The 20,167-nt window shown below is 33.1% G+C and overlaps 3 protein-coding genes across 7 annotated transcripts; all 3 read left to right on the top strand.

Moving 5' to 3' along the window:
* Positions 1-2,089: 2,089 nt before the first annotated feature.
* Positions 2,090-5,949, top strand: Patj (patj crumbs cell polarity complex component). Of its 2 annotated transcripts, XM_066390843.1 has the most exons (5): positions 2,090-2,171; positions 2,227-2,739; positions 2,895-3,176; positions 3,263-3,951; positions 4,510-5,949. In XM_066390843.1, the coding sequence occupies exons 2-5, from the start codon at positions 2,284-2,286 to the stop codon at positions 5,495-5,497; spliced, it is 2,415 nt and encodes an 804-aa protein (XP_066246940.1). In that variant the 5' UTR covers positions 2,090-2,171; positions 2,227-2,283; the 3' UTR covers positions 5,498-5,949. The 2 variants fall into 2 exon arrangements, with proteins under 2 accessions (XP_066246940.1, XP_066246939.1); XM_066390842.1 differs by lacking the exon at positions 2,090-2,171 and having other exon boundaries at positions 2,178-2,739.
* Positions 5,950-9,671: 3,722 nt separating this feature from the next.
* Positions 9,672-12,563, top strand: MAPk-Ak2 (MAP kinase-activated protein kinase 2). 2 transcript variants are annotated; one of them, XM_066391125.1, is made up of 8 exons: positions 9,672-9,893; positions 10,003-10,244; positions 10,353-10,492; positions 10,543-10,607; positions 10,667-10,873; positions 10,997-11,072; positions 11,131-11,341; positions 11,402-12,563. In XM_066391125.1, exons 2-8 carry the CDS (start codon positions 10,092-10,094, stop codon positions 11,624-11,626), a joined length of 1,077 nt encoding a protein of 358 aa, XP_066247222.1. In that variant the 5' UTR covers positions 9,672-9,893; positions 10,003-10,091; the 3' UTR covers positions 11,627-12,563. The 2 variants fall into 2 exon arrangements, with proteins under 2 accessions (XP_066247222.1, XP_066247223.1); XM_066391126.1 differs by having other exon boundaries at positions 9,950-10,244.
* A 1,206-nt stretch (positions 12,564-13,769) lies between these two features.
* On the top strand, positions 13,770-17,691 carry Alas (5-aminolevulinate synthase). 3 transcript variants are annotated; one of them, XM_066390947.1, is made up of 9 exons: positions 13,770-13,877; positions 14,825-14,876; positions 14,940-15,098; positions 15,156-15,281; positions 15,485-15,698; positions 15,963-16,293; positions 16,348-16,579; positions 16,640-17,092; positions 17,168-17,691. In XM_066390947.1, coding segments are annotated over exons 1-9 (1,581 nt in total). In that variant the 5' UTR covers positions 13,770-13,865; the 3' UTR covers positions 17,170-17,691. The 3 variants fall into 3 exon arrangements, with proteins under 3 accessions (XP_066247044.1, XP_066247041.1, XP_066247042.1); XM_066390944.1 differs by having other exon boundaries at positions 13,774-13,877; positions 16,640-17,100; XM_066390945.1 differs by lacking the exons at positions 13,770-13,877; positions 14,825-14,876 and adding an exon at positions 14,632-14,824 and having other exon boundaries at positions 16,640-17,100.
* The last annotated feature ends 2,476 nt before the right edge of the window (positions 17,692-20,167 follow it).

Raw genomic sequence — 20,167 nt, 5'->3', positions numbered from 1 at the left:
GATATTAATATTACATATCTCAAAAAATCTATATTATATAAAGTTAAAATTATATCACATAGTACATATCAAAAAAGTATTTAAATTCAGCATCAAAGATTAAGTGAGTAAAAGGCGTTTCTCAGCGCATCTTTGATTACAACCTTTCTGACTATCTTAACGCCATCAATTTAGTTTATTGCACCGAGCAAAGAATGACATGCAATTATAGCTTGGTGATCTGAACCATTTTGAAAAAAAATAGAGTTATACAAGGGGGCCGGTAATCTCTTCCTGACGTTAGTCACCATTTCTACAACATAATAATCACTATTCCGAGGAAATCATTGCGAATTCCTTTTGACAAATTCCTAAGAACAGAACAATATAGAGAGGACGTTGTCAATAACTCCAGATCCCAGATGTATCCCCGACAGGACACTTCAGGGTGCAAATCAAACTTACTTTCTGCGATTTAAAAATTCTAGTGGGATGTAACTATGAACCCCAAAAACTAATTTTCTAGCTTGTTATGGTTGATTGGGAACCTCTTACGTTATTTTCATATTAAGTATCTTTCAAACCAAGAACCTGATATTCACGTTTGGACCAACCTAAAGTTCCAGTTTCAGAAACACTGTTTCGTCCAAATAAATCACCAATCTTTCTAGCTCCAGCTAAATATAACTAAGCAACAATTTCGAGAAAACGAGTAATTTACGTAAATAACAAGCAAGCAAAAAAGCAACTTCCGAGTCGAGTGATGCTAGCAAAGTGCCTTAAAAGTGTCTCGCAATACCGTGCACTCCTCAATAGTATCGATGCCTAAAAAAGGGCCTGTAAAGCGTTTTCAAAGCATCTCCACTAAGAGTTTTCTTTTATTTCTACTTTCGACTAGCTTCATTTGTACAAGGTAACTCTTTGCGTTATTTAAGACATCTTAAGCTAGAAGAGCGACTTTCCTGGTGAAAATCACGAAAAACATCCTGTACTGGCTCCAGTAGCCTTGTAGTATACCATATTCTTCCAAACATTTTTTTAACTCGTTCTCATCCATCGATTTAGGCTCCTAACCCACGAACATCTTTATAATGTGATGATCGATCTGGTTTTTCCTAGTCGTCGATCTTCCGAACCTCCTCGAGAATGTTTTTATTTGTGTTGCTACTACTGTCATTGTTATTCATCTTCGAAATGTTGGGTCTAAGTGCTTTAAATTGGTGGAATAGCAAAAAAATCATAATACTTCTTAATAAAGATGATGTGTGGCTGCGCATGAGTCCCGATTGTGCCTAATTTAAATTTCCACTTGACTTCAGTTTAGACCCAAACTCCTTGTTCAACTTAGAAATTTCTTCGTATTTCTAACCATTTTTAAGCTATTTGCGAAAAGATAAAGCAATTCATGCTTTTTTTCCCTTGATAAGTTTTGAGATCCATGCGTTTATCATGTAGATTTCCGAATACAGGCAAATTAGGGTAAAATGACGTATTTTTAATTTTATTTCCACATATACTGGAAAACGGTTGAGCGCAAAAAATTAAGGTATCAAAAAGTGTCTAAATAAAAAAAATAAATTCCGGGAACTAACACCCAATATTTACCACAAAAAGTTTAGAATGGTAAAGGGCGTTTCTATCTAGAATCTTATAAAAGCCTAGATTTTTTTCTAGAGTCAGGCAAAGTACCATGGACTGCAGATTTTAACAACGGTTTCAAAAATGTAGACGTGTAGATTCTAAAGAATGTGTACAAAACCTTTAATCTCTCCAATATTTTTGATAAAAATAATTAGTATCTTTATCATTTTAATATCTTAAAAACTAAATTAGTTCTGAAACAAAACTAAAAAAAGTCTTCAAATGAAGAATTATCTATTCTCACGTAATATACGTATGTATCGCTTACCAAAATTTACACGCATATTTTCGGACATCCGGTATATGGAATTTACCTACATTTAATTATGTAATACAAAACATTATTGGTGCTTAGATATCAGAACAAATTGGACCTCTTTTGCTAAGTGCTCACATCAGACAAAGATGCCTTGTAATAATTGTGACCAAACTGATCGAAAATACAACAGATGAGGGTTCTATAAGCCAATTGAAGCAGAGTATTTTGACAGTTCGCTGAATGAACAAACCATTGACGTCGTGACGTGAGAAGAAAACAAGATAAAATAGAAGTATTAATAAATTAATTAATAATATGGTTGGTGGAGTAACTTGTTCTTTTTTTAGTAATCCATGTTAAGTGTGCCGTTTAGTTGATGTAGATTATTTTAAAACTATACGACCATGAATCTAAATGCAGACATATCCAGTGCCCTGCAACTTCTGGAAGATATCAAACAGGGAGTTGGTGACCTTAGGGACCCAAAACTTCAAATGAACACCTTTCAAGATCTAAAGGCGCTTTTATCTGTTTTGGAGAACCCAGTTTTCAGAAGCATTGTTACTGTTCAAGATTCTTTAAGCGAATTGAACCAACAATTAGGGCAACACCCATCTATTCTGCCTGTTGATTTCGATATTACCTCGGCAGGTGAACTAGTTCTCAATGTACCCCCTGCTGGGGAATTGTATGACGCAGACTATAATAATTATGCACCGAGGGATTTTGATGAACAAAGAGTCCCTTCAGCACCCATATCGCCGAGTTCACCACAGACATCCACATTTGTTACATCAAACAATAAAATCTTGACATTACTTAACAGTCAAAAACTTAATGGTGCCGTTTGCAGCACTGAGGTATTATAAGTGTATTTAACATAGTGTTCAGATTTCAATACCTACCCAGGGAAAAATATTTTTAACAGTTATTAATAAATCCTCAGTTTGTATGAAAACTTGGACACTTTGTTTACCTAGTCAAAACTTTAATGATAAGTAGCATTCTTTTGCAGACATTGAGATTACTGCAAGGCAATAGCAGCTTCAATCCCCTAGATGACGATATGATTCATCGTTCACCATCTGTGGGAAGTGATAACTCAAAAACAGAGTCTGATAACTTACCCAACAGCGAGTGGTCACAAGTAGAGAACATAGACTTAATTAATGATGGTACAGGGCTTGGTTTTGGCATTGTAGGAATGCGGAACATGGGTGTGGTTGTCAAAACCATTTTACCTGGTGGTGTTGCAGATAGAGATGGAAGACTGCAAAGTGGGGATCATATTCTTCAGGTAAAGAAAATATTTATTTAATGGATCTATTTTTACCTGTTACTTTCTATCCATTAAGTCATCTTTTTCTATGATGTTGATTCCAGATTGGTGACGTTAATTTACATGAAATGAATTCAGAGCAAGTAGCAACAGTATTAAGACAATCTGGTACACATGTACGATTGATTGTGGCTCGCCCTGTTGAATTGTCTTCCCCTGAGTACAAGTATCTAGGAAGTTCTGCTCCTATAGTGCCTACGAAACTTTTACATGATGTAACTGAACTCGATAAATATTTAATACTGCATAAGTACCCTCCTGTGTTCCGGAAGGAAACTGACTGCTTTTCAAGTGACATAGCAAAGTCATATAAGCTGTCTAGAATTCCAGCCTCACCCTCTCTCCCTTTACTTAACCTGGATGTTTCAGTTAAAATGCCTGAAATGGAAAAATTCGTAGTAGAACTAAAAAAAGATACCAATGGTCTAGGCATTACTATAGCAGGATATGTGTGTGAAAAAGAGGAGCTCTCAGGCATATTTGTAAAGAGTGTTAGCAAAGGTAGTGCTGCAGACTTGAGTGCTAAAATTAGAGTCAATGACAGAATAGTGGAAGTTGATGGACAAAGCTTGCAAGGCTACACGAACATTCAGGCAGTGGAGGTCTTGAGGAACTGTGGCAATGTTGTAAAACTATGCTTGGAAAGATATTTGCATGGACCGAAGTATGAGCAACTTCAACAAGCCATCGCTGCAAGTGAAACGAAGCCACCCTCGCCAATAATTTCACCACGGTAATTGCCGTTAAATGTGTTCCCTAGTAGTATTAATCCTGTTGGTGTTAATCTCTCTTTCCTTCTAACATTCTTACTAATACCACTCTTAAGGTCTATGGATTATATGTTGTTAACAGCTTGTAGATTTATGTATTGATAGGGTTACCAATATAATTTATTACAGATTTAACATTGGGATGGTTACTAACCAGTTTTTTATAAGAAATTACGAATACACAGGTGACTGCTTTACTTTCTCAAAATTTTATACTAGTAGGTAGTAATTTTATAATAATTATTCCTATTTTCTTACGACCTTCCGTCATATAAAAAGTAATTTTATAATTATTTGGGAAGTCAAATTGGTAACCCAGTATGAGGAATAGATATTGTATATTGTTGCTTTTCAATTTAGGCCATTGATGATCTTATTTTTATGTTTAACTAAAAAGACTCTTTGGACACTTAAATATATAGTTAACTGATCAATGACGTAGTTAAACATGACTAAAGGCAATCAATTTCCTAAATGGAAACCAGCCCTATTTCAACTTTGGCATCTTCAATACCTTTCAGATATCCTAAAGAAGAAAGCAGTCTTTCTAAACCGACCGGCCAAGTTTTTAATGAATTTATAAAAAAAGAAGATCCTCCTGTGCTTTCAGATGACGAACTGAAAACCAAGTGGTCTCAAATAATGGGATCAGACATAGAAATTGTCATAGCCAGACTTAAAAAATTTGGCGAAAAAGGCGGTTTGGGCATTAGCTTAGAGGGTACTGTAGATGTAGAAGATGGACGGGAAGTTAGACCGCACCATTACATCCGTTCGATTCTTCCCGAAGGACCCGTAGGAAAAAATGAGATCCTCAAATCGGGAGACGAACTACTAGAAGTGAATGGTCACCAACTTTTAGGCATGAACCACCATGAAGTTGTCAGTATTCTCAAGGAGTTGCCTTTAAACGTATGCATGGTCTGTGGCAGGAGTTCTTCAAATATATTTCGAGAAGACTCTTATCCTGAAAGAAGTGTGTTAACTCGTAGTCTCAACAATCTTTTCCCTGCTTCAGACCGCCTAGTGAAAGCAAAATCTGACGGTTCTTTAGCTAGTAGTAGCATAACTGCACCTCCGACTTCTGAAGCAAATTTCTCCAAAATGAAATCTAGAAGCCTTGAACCACTCACCGGGTTAGCAATGTGGAGTTCAGAGCCTCAAATCATCGAATTAGTGAAAGGAGAACGAGGTTTAGGTTTCTCTATCTTGGATTATCAAGATCCGATAGACCCGAACGACACAGTTATTGTTATAAGAAGTTTGGTGCCTGGGGGAGTTGCTCAATTGGATGGAAGGCTAATTCCTGGTGACCGTTTGTTGTTCGTTAACGATACAGTATTAGAAAATGCTTCTCTAGACCAAGCGGTACAAGCTTTAAAGGGAGCCCCAAAAGGAATTGTTAGAATTGGAGTGGCAAAACCACTACCCATTCCAGATACAGTTGCACGCGGATCTTTACTAGACGTTGATTCAGATCGGTATCTTGCATCAGATTCATTTAATTAATAATCTTATATCTGGTTTAAATACGCCAATATTCAACGTTCATCATTTGGTTTTTGTTAGAGATTTTGTATTTTTCAAGATGCAAATGCACTAGTTGTAATACTTATATTTTGGTATCACACGTTTTAAGAAGTTTATTTTTCAGAGCGTTTTATATAAAATTGAGTAAGAAATGGGGCTCCCAATATATTTAACTTCCTGATTAAAGGCATTGGCTATTTTCGTATAATATAATAATTCCTATTTTCATTAGTGCTTATTCAAAATTTTTGCTTCTAAGAGGCACAATAATTGTTGACCAGTAACACCACCCAGTTATCAGTTCTAAATAGTCGCACAAAGATCATATTTATAGTTCTAATTATGAGGCATCATTTCACTGAGATTGCAATAATAGCATAGCAATATTTCTAATATAGGTGTTAATATGGAATGGCAGTGCAAAAATGCCATTAACAAATTTTTAAAATGTTTCATTTAAACTTCATATATTTCCTAAGATTTTTTTAAATTTTGATATATTATTGCAGCCAATGCCTTTTTCACACGTGGTATTAGGTATACTCTAGAATCTATATTAATATTCGTAATGTAGACGTATATATATATATATATATATATATATATATATATATGCCATTTTGACAGAACTTAATATTTGACAAAATTATTATAATTTAAGTAAACGGCATGATTCGGGATGCGTCGAATTCAATACTTTATTATGTACATCTTAGTTGCCTTTTCATATTATTTTGTTACTCAGTGCACACTAGTTTGTATTTTTGTAAAAATAGCAATTGTTGTATAAAATGTGACCACACCGATACAGGGCAAGAATCAACAATGAAAGACACAAATCTGGCAGCAGATCTAATACAATCGATGAGAATTAATACTATTATTATTAACTTTTAGCCTGCCAATTTTAATATTTAGTTCCTTAAGGAGTCTCCTGCAAGATAGATTGACATCACCTAAGTTTTGCTCAGAGAATTTGTATTTTATTGTTGGTTAGAAAAAGCTTATACAACTATATTATTCCAATAAATAACATGTGAATCAAATCTCCAAAATGTCTCGAATATTTTTTCTGATTTCGGGACTTACATAAATCTGCATTTTTTAGCCACTTAGTATTATTTTCTTATTTAACTTTCTATTAAGGCATATATCGCAAAATTGTGATAAAATGATAATAGGAATATAATTACGATATTGTAATAAAAATGTTATTGTTACTAAGTCTTTTAGCAATAAAAAACATTTGTATAGATTTACCCAATAAACAAATTTTAAAACATGTATGTATTTGGCTTTAATTGAACGTATATCATAAACCTTATTTATTACATTATATACTAATTATTTTAAGTAATTAAAGTTTTCAATAATAGCTTGTGTTGTAAGCTTTATGCAAATTCACCGCAACATCAATACTTTCTTTTGAATGCCGTCCAGGATAAACCAAAATGCCATGCAAACCACTTTTCGACCCAGCGCATTTGATAGTTACGATTATTTCAAAAGTATCATAATATGATTTAGTAACTTCGATCAATATCTGGGGATATGTTCGGTGGATTCTATTTTTTCTGACAATTAAAAAAAATACAGAATATTTTCTTAGGAAATACTTCACTCTATTGAAACATAATAAATTGCGTCTGGAAAATCATTTCTTGCAGAAACAGTGGCGTAAATTGGTTCATATTAAAAACATCTTTTCAGTATCATACGGAGTCAAAAACAAAAAATGTAATGTACAACTGTTACATTTACATTAGTAGTGTTCACACAACAGTATAAATTGAAAATAGAGCTTTTATCGTAACATCATTTAGAAGAGGACGATTTTTATGAAAGTTTAGTAAAAATTATAATATATGCCTCTCTAAAGAAATGCTTAATGGCATTTTGGAAAATCTAATCATGCATTATTTAAAAATTGTTTTGAATTTTGTCAAATTATAATTTTGTATGTATGACTCTACATACAGGGTGATATTTTAAAAACTTGCAATGGCTATATCTAAGAAAGTAAAAAAGATTTGGAAACATCCTCAAAACCGTTTCTATAATAAATAGGGGTAATCAAAAATATCTACTAACCTATCCACGTCTATCTTCTAATTTCTAGCCACCTCAACTTTGCAATTTTAAATGACAATTTCTGTCTTGTAGCAGCTCTTTTTAAAGCTCTTTAAAAATGCTTTACGATCGTATTAACTAACGTCACTATTGCTTAAGCAGTTATTGGATTGTTAAATAAAAAAGAATTAAAATATAAATCTACAGAAACGTATTGAAGCGCAGAATAATATTTCAAAAAATACTTTTATCGTTTATTCAGAAGTTTTGAAGAATTTAGAACTATTTACATTGATTTTTTGCCACTTGACTTTTTTTGTGGGGATCCCTAAAACCTATTGTCTTTAAAACACGACGAAACTCAATTTAAAAGTTGCAAGAAAGAATTATTCAAGCAAACCGGGCTATATCAAGGGAAACTTTGGCTAATTTTGTCGGGAATTTAGAAATGGGCTCTATTATTGTTTGGAAAATAACGGAAACCATTTTGAACACTTGATTAAATAAAAGATACATTCAAATATTCTATTCCTTTTTTATTTAACAATTCGATAACTGCTTGAGCGGATGTGATGTTAGTTAATACGATCATAAAGCATTTTCAAAGAGATTTCAAATGAGTTATTACAAGTGGAGAGTTGTCATTTAAAATTACAAAGTTGGGGTGGTTGGGGGTTAGAGAATAGAGGTGGGTAAGTTAGTTAGTACATAATTTTGGTTCCCCCTACTTGTTATTGAAACGGCTTCAAAGAATTTTTCAAATTTTTTTTCACTCCTAAGATATAGACATTGGAAGTTTTTAAAATGTCACCCTGTATATTCTAATACATATATTTTATATATATCGTTATAAGTTTTTAGTCTAAATGAATATTTTCATGTGAAAATTTGAAGGAATATCTCAAAAACTGTCCGAGCTATTGGAAAATTGTGAAAAATGAGAGAAACTTCTATATCCTCTATATTGAAAACTGCGAACTCTTGTATTAGACGTTCCGCATATTTACATATAGCTTGATTGTGATATCTGTGGGACAACCGTTTATAATTTTTTTTTATCTTCTATTACATAGTTTTTATAGAAATTCCTTATTTTCATACGTTAATGATCGAACTTATTTTGTCCGTTTATAAATTTTTATAGAACATTATACAGAAAATTTCTAAAGTATATTATTATGGCGTAAACGTCAAGTTTAAATCTCGAAGCGCCCAGCGCTGAGAGATCTATTACGTGGAGGTCATAAATATCTCACAACCGCAGTAGATTGCGGATGTTTTTAACTATCAGCTTGAATTAGATTTTATGAAATTAGAATTAACTTACCTAAATTAAGCATAAATTAAGCACAAAAAGACGACGCGTCTTGAATCATAAGATCAACGGTAAAGTTTCAGTTGTCATTCGTTTCCATGGCAACCAGAATTACAATGCAGTGATAACATTTTGGCTGATTGGCTTTTTAGGTAAACAATGAACTATATACGTGTCATTATTAACCTGAAGTTTAACTATTTTAGAAAGTAAGGCGGGAAAACAAACTTCACAGTTATTTGGCACATCCAATAGTTGTCTTCTATTGCTAATAGTGAAAAATAACCTGTTGTTTATGGCGGAATGTTATAATTTTTATTAACGCATTACGGAGTGACAATTGTAGCACCTTCGCAAAATTAACAGACTCGACTAATTAATTTAGAGTACATTAACTTAATAATTTAAAATCGTTATCATTCTCTGGAGTCCAATACTAAGGGATGTTGGAGTGAGAATAAAAATGTTCAATCAAATTGGTGAATAAAATCTTTTGACCAATCAACATTGAAGAAAAACTTCATTCCCATTCTCATATATTCAGATATAATTAGTGCCCAGAAAGCGAATTTGGGCACCATTGCAGGAATGTGACCAAGTTTTTTTATTGTCTTTGTTTTATTATGACGTTTGTTAATGTGCTAGAGTGACGCAGATAGCTTTAGTTAGCCATATTAGTGCACTAATGTGTACTGATGCTTGAAATTGCCATAAGTTATGACTCATGACTACTGAGTAGGACAGTGACAGATCAGGTGTCAAATAAGTGAGTGTCTATATCTGTAAATCTGTGTTCCTATTCTAATGGCAAAGGAGAAAAGTCTGTTTGTGGGAAAAAATTAATGCAGGTAGCCCTGTCATATATCATTAGAATTCCTCATAGTTGTATGCCTTAAACTTTAAAAACATAACTACGATTTTGCTTAGGATTTGCAACTTTTCTTTTTATCACCAGTAGACGTCAGTTTTCCAGGAAATCCTTCCCACCAGGTACCAAAATTTTTTAAATACCCATCTAAAATCGTTTTATAGGACCAAATTCCTAGTAATACCATCTCTTATGAAATGTTACACCACAAACAAGATTTTTTTTTCACAGACAATACAAACAATCGCATTAATATACAGGGAGACTGTGGTTAGTCATCACCAAAAAAAAACGGAAAGGCACAAGTTGTGAAATCAAACATGTACCCACAGCCTGCTGCTAGATCCCTATCTCCAAAGAAAACCCCTATTACTAATGACTATGAAATTACCAAACAAGTGTTAGGTCTGGGAATTAATGGAAAAGTGGTTCAATGTTATAACAGAAAAACCAGAGAGAAGTTTGCTTTGAAGGTAATAAATCACAAATGTTGTATTAAACTGTTGAAATTCTACCATTTGAAGTGTTTACATATCACATGTAGGCAAATACAATCTTTATAGAATTATATCACCTTGTAGATATTAGTGGAAAGTGAGAAAGCAAAAAGAGAAGTGACTTTACATTGGAGGGCCAGTGGCTGTCGCCACATAGTAAATATTATTGATGTATATGAGAATAAATATGGTAGTAACACATGTTTACTTGTTGTTATGGAATGGTAAATAGGACTGAAGAATAATAACCATAAAATCAACACCTTAATTTTAGCATGGAAGGGGGGGAATTATTTCAAAGAATCCAAGAGAGACCTGAAGGAGCATTTACCGAAAGAGGTGTGAACTCAAACTAATTAAAAATTATATGTATAATTAATATTATTACTTTTTAACAGAAGCTGCACAGGTTATGCATGAAATATGTGTAGCAGTAAAGTATTTACATGATATAAACATAGCTCATCGAGATTTAAAGCCTGAGAATTTGTTATACTCCAAAAGTGGTACTTATGGTGTACTTAAGCTAACTGATTTTGGATTTGCCAAAGAAACCATTAATAAAGATACACTGCAGACACCATGTTACACTCCTTATTATGTTGGTAAGTTAAAAATTTGTTTTAATTGAAACTAATATGAAACATTATTATATGTTGACAATTATTTTTTGTAATATATTATGATTCCTATAGATGTAAAAAAAACGATTTTTACTTTATTTTCAGCACCTGAAGTATTGGGACCAGAAAAATATGACAAGAGCTGTGATATTTGGTCATTAGGTGTAATTATGTACATTTTGTAAGTGGTTATAAATATGGCATACATGTATAGTTCAATTGAAAGGTATTTCTTGCAGATTATGTGGATTCCCTCCTTTTTACAGTAACCATGGGCTAGCTATTTCTCCTGGAATGAAAAAGCGTATTCGAACAGGCCAGTATACATTTCCATTACCTGAGTGGCAGAATGTTAGCCAAGCTGCCAAAGATCTCATTAATGGAATGTTGAATATTGACCCTGCAAACAGATTAACTATTGATCAGGTTATGAATAATAGTTGGATAGCGGTAAATGAGAAATGTTATTATATATACCATGATACTATTTCCAACTAATACTCATTGTAGCAATACACTGCAGTCCCACAAACTCCACTGCACACAAATAGGATGCTTAAAGAAGGAGAAGAGATGTGGCCTGAAGTGCAAGAGGAAATGACCAGGTCTTTAGCAACGATGCGCGTGGATTATGACCAGGTTCAAATGAAACCATTGGATAAATCAAATAATTCGTTGCTAAACAAACGCCGTAAAAAGGTAGTAAGTCCAGTCACCAGCCCAGGAAAAGTCTAATTGAAAATGTAGATATGTTTTGACGTGATCATGTGAGTGTAGTCGCATTTTCTGTACTAGTCACTCTTGTTTTTGCTGTCAATTTTTGTGTGGATGCGTAGTTTGTATTGTTAAAAGTCGTGTTAGTTGATTTAGGCAGTTCATTTTTAAACAAAAAAGAAAATGTATTATTAATTGTGTAATGAAGTTGCTTTTTTTAAAACTACATGCAAAACACCAGGCTATTGACAATTGACGTATCCTGCCTTTGTAAGCAAATTTGCGATATCAGAAAAAATATAAAACATTGATTTTTGCTTTAATAGGTTTTAATTTAAATCTTTATTGATTTTGCCAATAGAACCTTCTATGTTTTATATATGTCACATTGAAACAATGTGTCAAACCACTTAAAGCAAATAACTTCTGTTTAATTTACTTTTTCAGATCCGACACTTATGGTAACTTTCTTAAATGTAAGTACATATTTATAACATCACAAACTTGAAAAGTCTTAATATAGTTTAAGTTACATATTTACAAAGAATATATATACATATAATAATTTTCGTGTCGTATTAGAGGGATAAATAATTATATGATGTGCCTTTATAATAATGAAACACCTCACAAGTAGGTAAATAAATGTTCACATTTCCAATTAAGACTTGGTACAAACCTCAAATAAGATAATAGACGTATTAATGTAAAAGTTCCTAAAGCAAAGACAGATTGTTAGAGGGGTATTAAAGCTTACGCGAAATGAGGTCGTTTCAGAATAATAGGTTTGTTCTAAATTAGAATTTTTAATAGGAAAGTGCTGTATTTTAGGGTGAAGTGTTTGGCTGTCGCTATTCAATTGGTACTAATAATGTTATATTACTGCATTTTCATATTGAAATGTATGTATTAATTTTACGAGCGTTAGAAATTAAATTAAATATATGTTACGATATTATTAATGTTATTTTTTAAACAAAGTATGTGGCCATCAGTAAGCTTTATCTTGATTTTTTGTTTTTTTCCTTGACTATCCAATACCTTGGCCGCTTTATGCTGAGTATATTTTTAAAAACTTGCTACCTCCCAGATTTCTAGAAGTGTAAACTAAAGAAAAAAATGCTGAGATATGTTAACTTTAGAATGGAGGGAGAAGACGGAAAATGGAAAGTTTTCACCCTCGATCGATAATATCGCAAGAATGGCAACCCCTTCATTTTTTGAAATAAAAAACATGGGTTAAGTGACACATAATTTTAAAGGTTTTCAAATTCTTTAAACAAATATACCAGAATTTTGGGTTTTTAATCACATTTTTTTGTAATTCTTAATTTTTCAAAAGATGTTCGAAATGCGTTCCACTTTTCTTCATGCAATAATACAAACGGTCTTCAAACATGTATTGTGACGTAATACTCGAAGATCCTTTACAGAAGCCTTTTAAAGTATCCTCAAAGGAAGAGGTGTATGATCGGGAGATATAGCTGGTCATTCGACGGTACCTTTTTTGCGAATCTATGTATCAGGAAAATTATTGTCAACAAACTGCCGAACAGATGAAACATTACGTAGAAGAGCGCCATTCCGTTGGAAATGTAATAAATGTCCGTTCCACATTAGATGTGCATTCTTGTTCGTACTTTTTTTGATAATTTCACGGAATTACCAATTTTTTTAAAACTAAATTTGAATAACAGAACCAAAGTTTTAGCACAGTTGTTTAGAGAATTTGAAGAACCTTTAAAATGATGTGTTACTTGACCTGATTCCTATTTAAAAAAAAAATAAAGGGGTGCCACCACTGCGATATTGTCGATCGGCGGTGAGAACCCTTTCCGTCTAATTTTCCGTCTTCCCCTTCCATTCTAAGGTTGAAGTGCTTTAGTATTTTTAACTTTAGATTATGTTTCTAGAAATCTAGAGGGTAACAAGTTTTTAAAATTATAACCGATATACATATGTATTTATTTCACATTACAATTGAAGTTTGCACCGTCACTGAAATTAGTATTCATTTAAAATTGCGATCAATTGTAAAATTCAAGCGTCATCTTACCGTGCAAAGCCAAATTTGACTCTATAATGAACGCGCATCAAGATTGACGATTGGTATAAAATGGACATAATTTATTTCACTTTCTTATTCGCGATTAAGCTTTTACATTGGAAACATTGAAAAGTGGTTCGCGATAGGATCGCATTTAAATTTGTTCAACGTCGAGTAAAGAATCAAGTGTTGGCGATAGATATATGTGAAAAAATGGCATCTAAGGTAAGTAACAAATTAGGATTTAATTGTCCAATACTCGTCAGTGAATGGACATAATTGTAGTACTGGACGTTACTAACAAAACATATGATGAATTCCCTGGGATTTGGAGAACATTTATAAAATAATATTTCCTTTCTTTTAATTAAATTATTGACGCCAGTTGCATTTTTTTGGGCAGCCAACCGCAATTTTCTTTAAAAACCGCAAATGCATTGGAAAAAATAAAAGTTAATCGCAAGTTACGTAAATCGTATTACGCAGGTTGATTTCCTTGTTATTGAACTTCCTTAAAGTGAAACTTCCTTAATGCGTATAGAAAACACGGTGCCGACTATAGTCAAAGTAACTATGCAAGTTAAAATAAAGCATACATATTTCGATTATCTATCGTGTTTGAAATTTTAAAATAAAGAAAAATCTCAAGGTATATAGTTTGCTTGGCGCTTCAAGAGTACAAATCTATCAACCGCTATTTATTGTCTACACGATATAATTGCCATTGTCTACTTTGTCATTTGCCATTTCTGACACGCAGAACTTACAAAAAAAGGGTTAATAGCGTTAAAAAAGTTGACAATCGACAGGTTTTTTTTTTAAACTAGCACTGGAATATAGTTTCCTGTTGTCTAGGTAACATTTGGTAAGTACGATGCTATGCTAATTCTTTAAAAATGTAAACCTATAACTCCCATTTAATAGCAGTATTCCAGTAGCGACCGTTAGTAATTAATCGCACTATATCATAAAATGTAATTAGAGAATAATGAACTATAGTTTTAAGTGGTAAAGGTCAAGCCCTCAGCGAATTCAATGATATAAACGTGTAATACCTTGAGGATTGGCACACATTCAATCACCTTCCACAGTACGAGTTGACTGCTAGAATACCCCTGATTTAAAATTGTGAAAGTTGTTATATACTGGTATTAAAATTCTACTAATTTCAGGTGAGCAGATTAAATTCCTTGGCCAGTGTTGCTTCATACACTTGTAAACGAGGTATAGTCAAAGTTGTAACTATTATATAATTTCAATAAATCTCCAAACTTATATAATTTTCAGGACTAACCACCAATTCGAAAATGCCCTGTCCATTTCTCACTCGTCTTAGTCAAAGCTATGTTAAAAACTATGCACCTGTGCTTTTGAAAATGTATGGAAACCAATGTCCAGTTGTGTCAAGGACCTTGAACCATATGGCTAACAACAATGTAGTACCAGGTAACACACATTATTTTTTTGTAAAAAAAGCAGTATAGTATTAAGATTTGTTTGTAGAGGTAGCTGAGAATTCTAATGCACCCTCTAAATGCCCATTTTTAAATGAAGTGTCTGGAGCAATTAAAGAATTGAAACAGGATGAAGTGACTGATGTCATACAAGGTGATGAGTCTAAGGCCAGTGGTAAGTACATCTCTATTGTAATCACAAAGTATGTTCTAATCATGTTTTTTAAATATTAAATATCTTGCTTATAATACAATATTAAAGCACTTAAATTTATTTTTAACTTCTAAAGCTATCAAATCATGATGACCGCATACATTCCATTATAATCGCTGAGAACCACTTGACCAGATTATCTGATTTGCTACTTTGACTTTCAGAGGTATTTGGCTATGACCAATTTTTCCATCAACAAATTATGAAAAAGAAGAAGGAACATTCTTATAGGATTTTCAAAAAAGTAAATCGTCTTGCTGCTCCTGGACAATTCCCAAAGGCTATAGAATATTCTAAGGGAGAAAAACCCATTACAGTTTGGTGTTCAAATGATTATTTAGGAATCTCTTCTCATCCTGAAGTAAAGAATGAAGTGAGGTGAATATAAAATATTATCTCAGTAAAGATAATTATGGTTATGTAAGCATGACTGCTAGATTATTTTATTCCAATCAACAACCAAACAATCTGGTTATTTCTGCTTTTAAGTAACAAGTCATCAGTGTGTTTCATTAGCAGGGAAGAATTAAAGCTCAGTTAAATTAAGTACAATGGAACTTTAATTGTATAACAAAAACACTTTATCAAACATCATCAATAATTTATAGAAGACGTGAATTTAAATACAATTCTCCTGCCTAGGATTGCATTAGAAAATTATGGTACTGGGGCTGGGGGCACAAGGAATATTTCGGGCAACTCTACCCTCCATGAAAGTTTAGAACGAACACTGGCTGATCTACATGAAAAAGAAGCAGCTCTTCTTTTTACCTCGTGTTTTGTTGCAAATGACACCACTCTTTTCACTTTGGCCAAAGCATTGCCAGGCTGTCACATCTTTTCAGATGCTGGAAACCATGCCTCAATGATACAAGGAATTAAAAATAGCGGCGTTCCAAAACATATTTTCAGACACAATGATCCTCAGCACCTAGAAGAGTTATTGCAGAAAGTGGACAAAAGTGTACCAAAGGTTATTTTGTTCTCAGATAAATAAATCAAAAAGAAATATTATTTTGAATTGCAGATTGTCGCATTTGAAACCGTGCATTCCATGACAGGAGCTGTGTGTCCTTTGAATGAAATTTGCGATATTGCCCATAGATATGGGGCTCTAACATTTGTAGATGAAGTACATGCAGTGGGTCTGTATGGGACTCATGGAGCTGGTATTGGAGAAAGGGATCAAGTAATGCATAAAATGGACATGATTTCTGGAACCCTTGGCAAAGCTTTTGGAAACATTGGAGGTTATGTTGGTAATATTAAATATTTCCTGACATTCCACATGACTAAATGTTTTTCTAATTATCATCTAGCTGGCAATGCTCTTTTGGTAGACGTGATCAGAAGTTATGGAGCAGGCTTTATCTTTACAACAAGTTTGCCTCCAACTGTTTTAGCTGGTGCTAGAAAAGCCATTGAAGTTCTGGCTTCGGATGAAGGTCGACTGCTACGCGAAAAACACCAATGGAATGTAAAATATCTCAGGGAAATATTGCTTAGAACCGGATTTCCCGTGGAACACACTCCTAGCCACATTATTCCCATTAAAATTGGAGACCCCGTGAGGTGCGCTGCAGTTAGCGATGCACTTCTAAGGGAAAAAGGGCATTATATCCAAGCCATTAACTATCCTACCGTGGCCAGAGGACAAGAGAAGTTGCGCCTTGCCCCTACTCCACACCACACCAAGGAAATGATGGATTTGTTGGTTAAAGATTTAAAGGAAGTTTGGGAAAGATTGGAACTACCATTTACTGGCATGCAATGTGAAAACGTAAGTTAAGAATGCTTTAAAATCTAGTATTTAAGAGCATTTAATTATGTCAAGTATCTCATTTTAGGAATGTCAATTTTGCCAGAAGCCGATTTTATTTGATTACTACGAATCCAGAGATCGATGCAAAATTCCTAACTGTCCTAGGATAGTTGCTGCCGCATAATTCCAAAAAGTAGCCAAATCCTTCTTCAAATGCAGGGCAAATCGTTGAATTTTCAAATTATTTAAATGTTGCATAGTAATTTTTTTTTCGAAAATGTTATAAAATGTTGCTAGTCTTGTTTTATTTAATTAAAAGTTCGAGAAATACTGCGGATATTATATAAATATATGATGTTACACCGGATTTCAGTTACATAAAAATCGCGAGATTTCAGAGATTATCTTATAGTCTAGATTTTAATAGGTTTGGAAAATAAGCATGTTTGTATTTGGGCGAAGTTTTAAATTATTTTCTAGGCGAAACACGTACGTAAGATAACTATTTTAAACCCAAACGTAAACATTATAAATTTTCACCACGTGGAAGTTCTGCGTCAGCGGTCCCTAGATGTCAAGTCACAAATAAAAACTATTATTATCAAGAAATGCTCTTTATAATCCTCAGTCCCTCTTTCTTGCAATATACATGAATAACACAAAACAGAAATTTTTATTTTTATTTCAATTTAATAAAAACTATTTGTGCTCCCTTAAGTCAACTAAGAATATGATTATTACCACAGAAATAGTTTTACTTCGCAATGACATATGAAAGAAGAAATCAGGAAAAAAATTAAATCAACACAGAAGCAATTATTGTTGATTGATGAACCCAGTTAAACAACTGGATTTAGATATCACATCATCAAGACAGTGTGACCTATAATTCGTAGTGGTACATTCAGGTAACTCATGCCATCCTCAAAACACTGCTGAGGGGTGCCACAACAATTTGTAATCGGTATACCTCTCTTAGTATTGCAACAAATAGTTTAAATATCAGAGTAGTAGGAAGAAATGCTGAGCATATTTTAAAATTACAGGAGGATTATACAATGTGTCTAAAAAAAATATGTAGTTCCAAATTATGTTCCTTTTTATGCGAAACCTACTCTTATTATTAATTCGTTATATTCTATGAACGAATCCGTGCATAAAGTGGGGAAAAAGGATTTGTATTTTCCTTTATTCGTTTTGACAGATAATATGAAATATATTCAGTTTTGGAAATTTTAATATTTTTTCAACATCATTTTTTGAAAGATTCAAAACAAAGCTACTTAATGAACCTTGTAAAACAGAAATGCAAAACCGTTATTCCCTATCTCAAATAATTTGTAAATTATAATTCTCTATATATTCTATGAAAAATGGAAAAATTTATATTCCATTAAACCTAAAAAATGTTGAAAGTGGGTATGAAACATACTTCATAGAAATTATATAGATTTTTCTCATAGAGCACAGGGAGATAAAAACATTGAAGTTCTCCAGTTTAAATAAACATGATTTAGGAATACAATTTTTTTAGACACTCCGTATACAGAGTACGATTAATACGATGCCGTCGAGAAAATTGGGACATTCCATTTGAAATAAATAAGTTATTGACATTCGAAACCAAGAAAATTCGAAGGTGTATTTCAAGGATTGTGTAAGACTTTATCTCAAATTCAATACTTCAAAACGTAGCTTTATTAGATCCTCTCTTAGTTCTAAAAAGCTGATTCCGAAGTATGCAGCGGTTAGGGCATAACACCGATTTCCGTCGGATTTTACAGCTGTTAAAACGTTCAAATTTTCCGAAACGGTAAATTTTAAAGATAAGACACCTTATATAAACTGATCGTAAAATTTCACGAGAAATATAAAATTACTAAAAAAATGATGGGTTTAACTTAAAATAACAAAATTTATGTTACGTGCGGGAGGACAAATCAAGCGGGAGAGGGTAACGAAACCATTTTTAAATTTTACTTATAAAATGAAGGGGGGTTCCTGTTTGAACCTTTTTTCTAATGTCAAAAATAAAAAAATTAAATGGGGGGCAAATTATTAATGGAACCCCTCGGATATTCCTATAATTTTAAAATATGTGCGCTATTTTTCCTCGCATAAGCATACTTCGACAATACATTTATATTCATATTAAATAATGAAAGCTTTGCATTTAAATATTTCAATAATGCAGATAATTCCAAAAATTTCTTACTGTTTTCATATCTAAAAACCCTGAGGGACCTTGAGTCAGCCATTTTACTGCACCCTACATTATTCGGCAAGCCTGTATTAAAGGTCATTCTCAATGGAGATGTTGCTCTTCAAGATATAAAACCTTTTTTATGTGAGTTGTTTACGATATTTTTTTATCATACTCAGGCACAAATAATAAAGGAGATGACAAATCGTGAGTCTGTATAATAGAACGCTCCCGGCAATGATTCCTACATTTCAAGAATTCAGTCACCGGTGTCGGATTCCGATAAATTTTAGCCTGCGTCTTAAGTAACGATAAAATATAAAATATTTTTGACAATTTTTCAAGATTGCTGACGTGCCATAGCGCGTCGAAATTTGAAATTCAAGACTTACTCAGTACTCCGGCTGCCGTTTTGCATAATATGGATTTTTAAGGCGTATTCCGGAGGACAACATTTGCATATGATTATTTCCGCTCGATAACATTTTTTCTATCTAGATAGTGAGTGGTAGGTAGGTCTAATTATAAGTACGCAAACTGATGTATGGTAATCATATTTCCATTTCCATATGGCCGCGGGCAAAGTTTTGTATAGTTTTAAGACCCAACAGTAAAATTGCTGTTTAAATTCTGTTCAATTGTACTGAAACTAGTACTTGACCCGCGTAATGAGAACGCCGATCCTCTTCCAAATAAAATTAGATTTACATAATGTTCTCCTTAAGGACAACATAGCAGGCAGGGCTTCGACTAACATTGTGCAATCATTGGGTCTTTCTACGGTCTATCAGAAATGTAAAAAAATCAAAGACTGAACAAACTAAAGGGAAATTTATGATTTTTTCTCATTCCGTAGATCCCCATCGAATTCTAAAATATATT

This window comes from Euwallacea similis, chromosome 6, assembly GCF_039881205.1.
Source record: "Euwallacea similis isolate ESF13 chromosome 6, ESF131.1, whole genome shotgun sequence".
In the NCBI taxonomy this organism is placed as follows: domain Eukaryota; kingdom Metazoa; phylum Arthropoda; class Insecta; order Coleoptera; family Curculionidae; genus Euwallacea; species Euwallacea similis.
The sequence above is the reverse complement of the archived record's forward strand: the minus strand, read 5'-3'. Positions and strand labels throughout refer to the sequence as shown.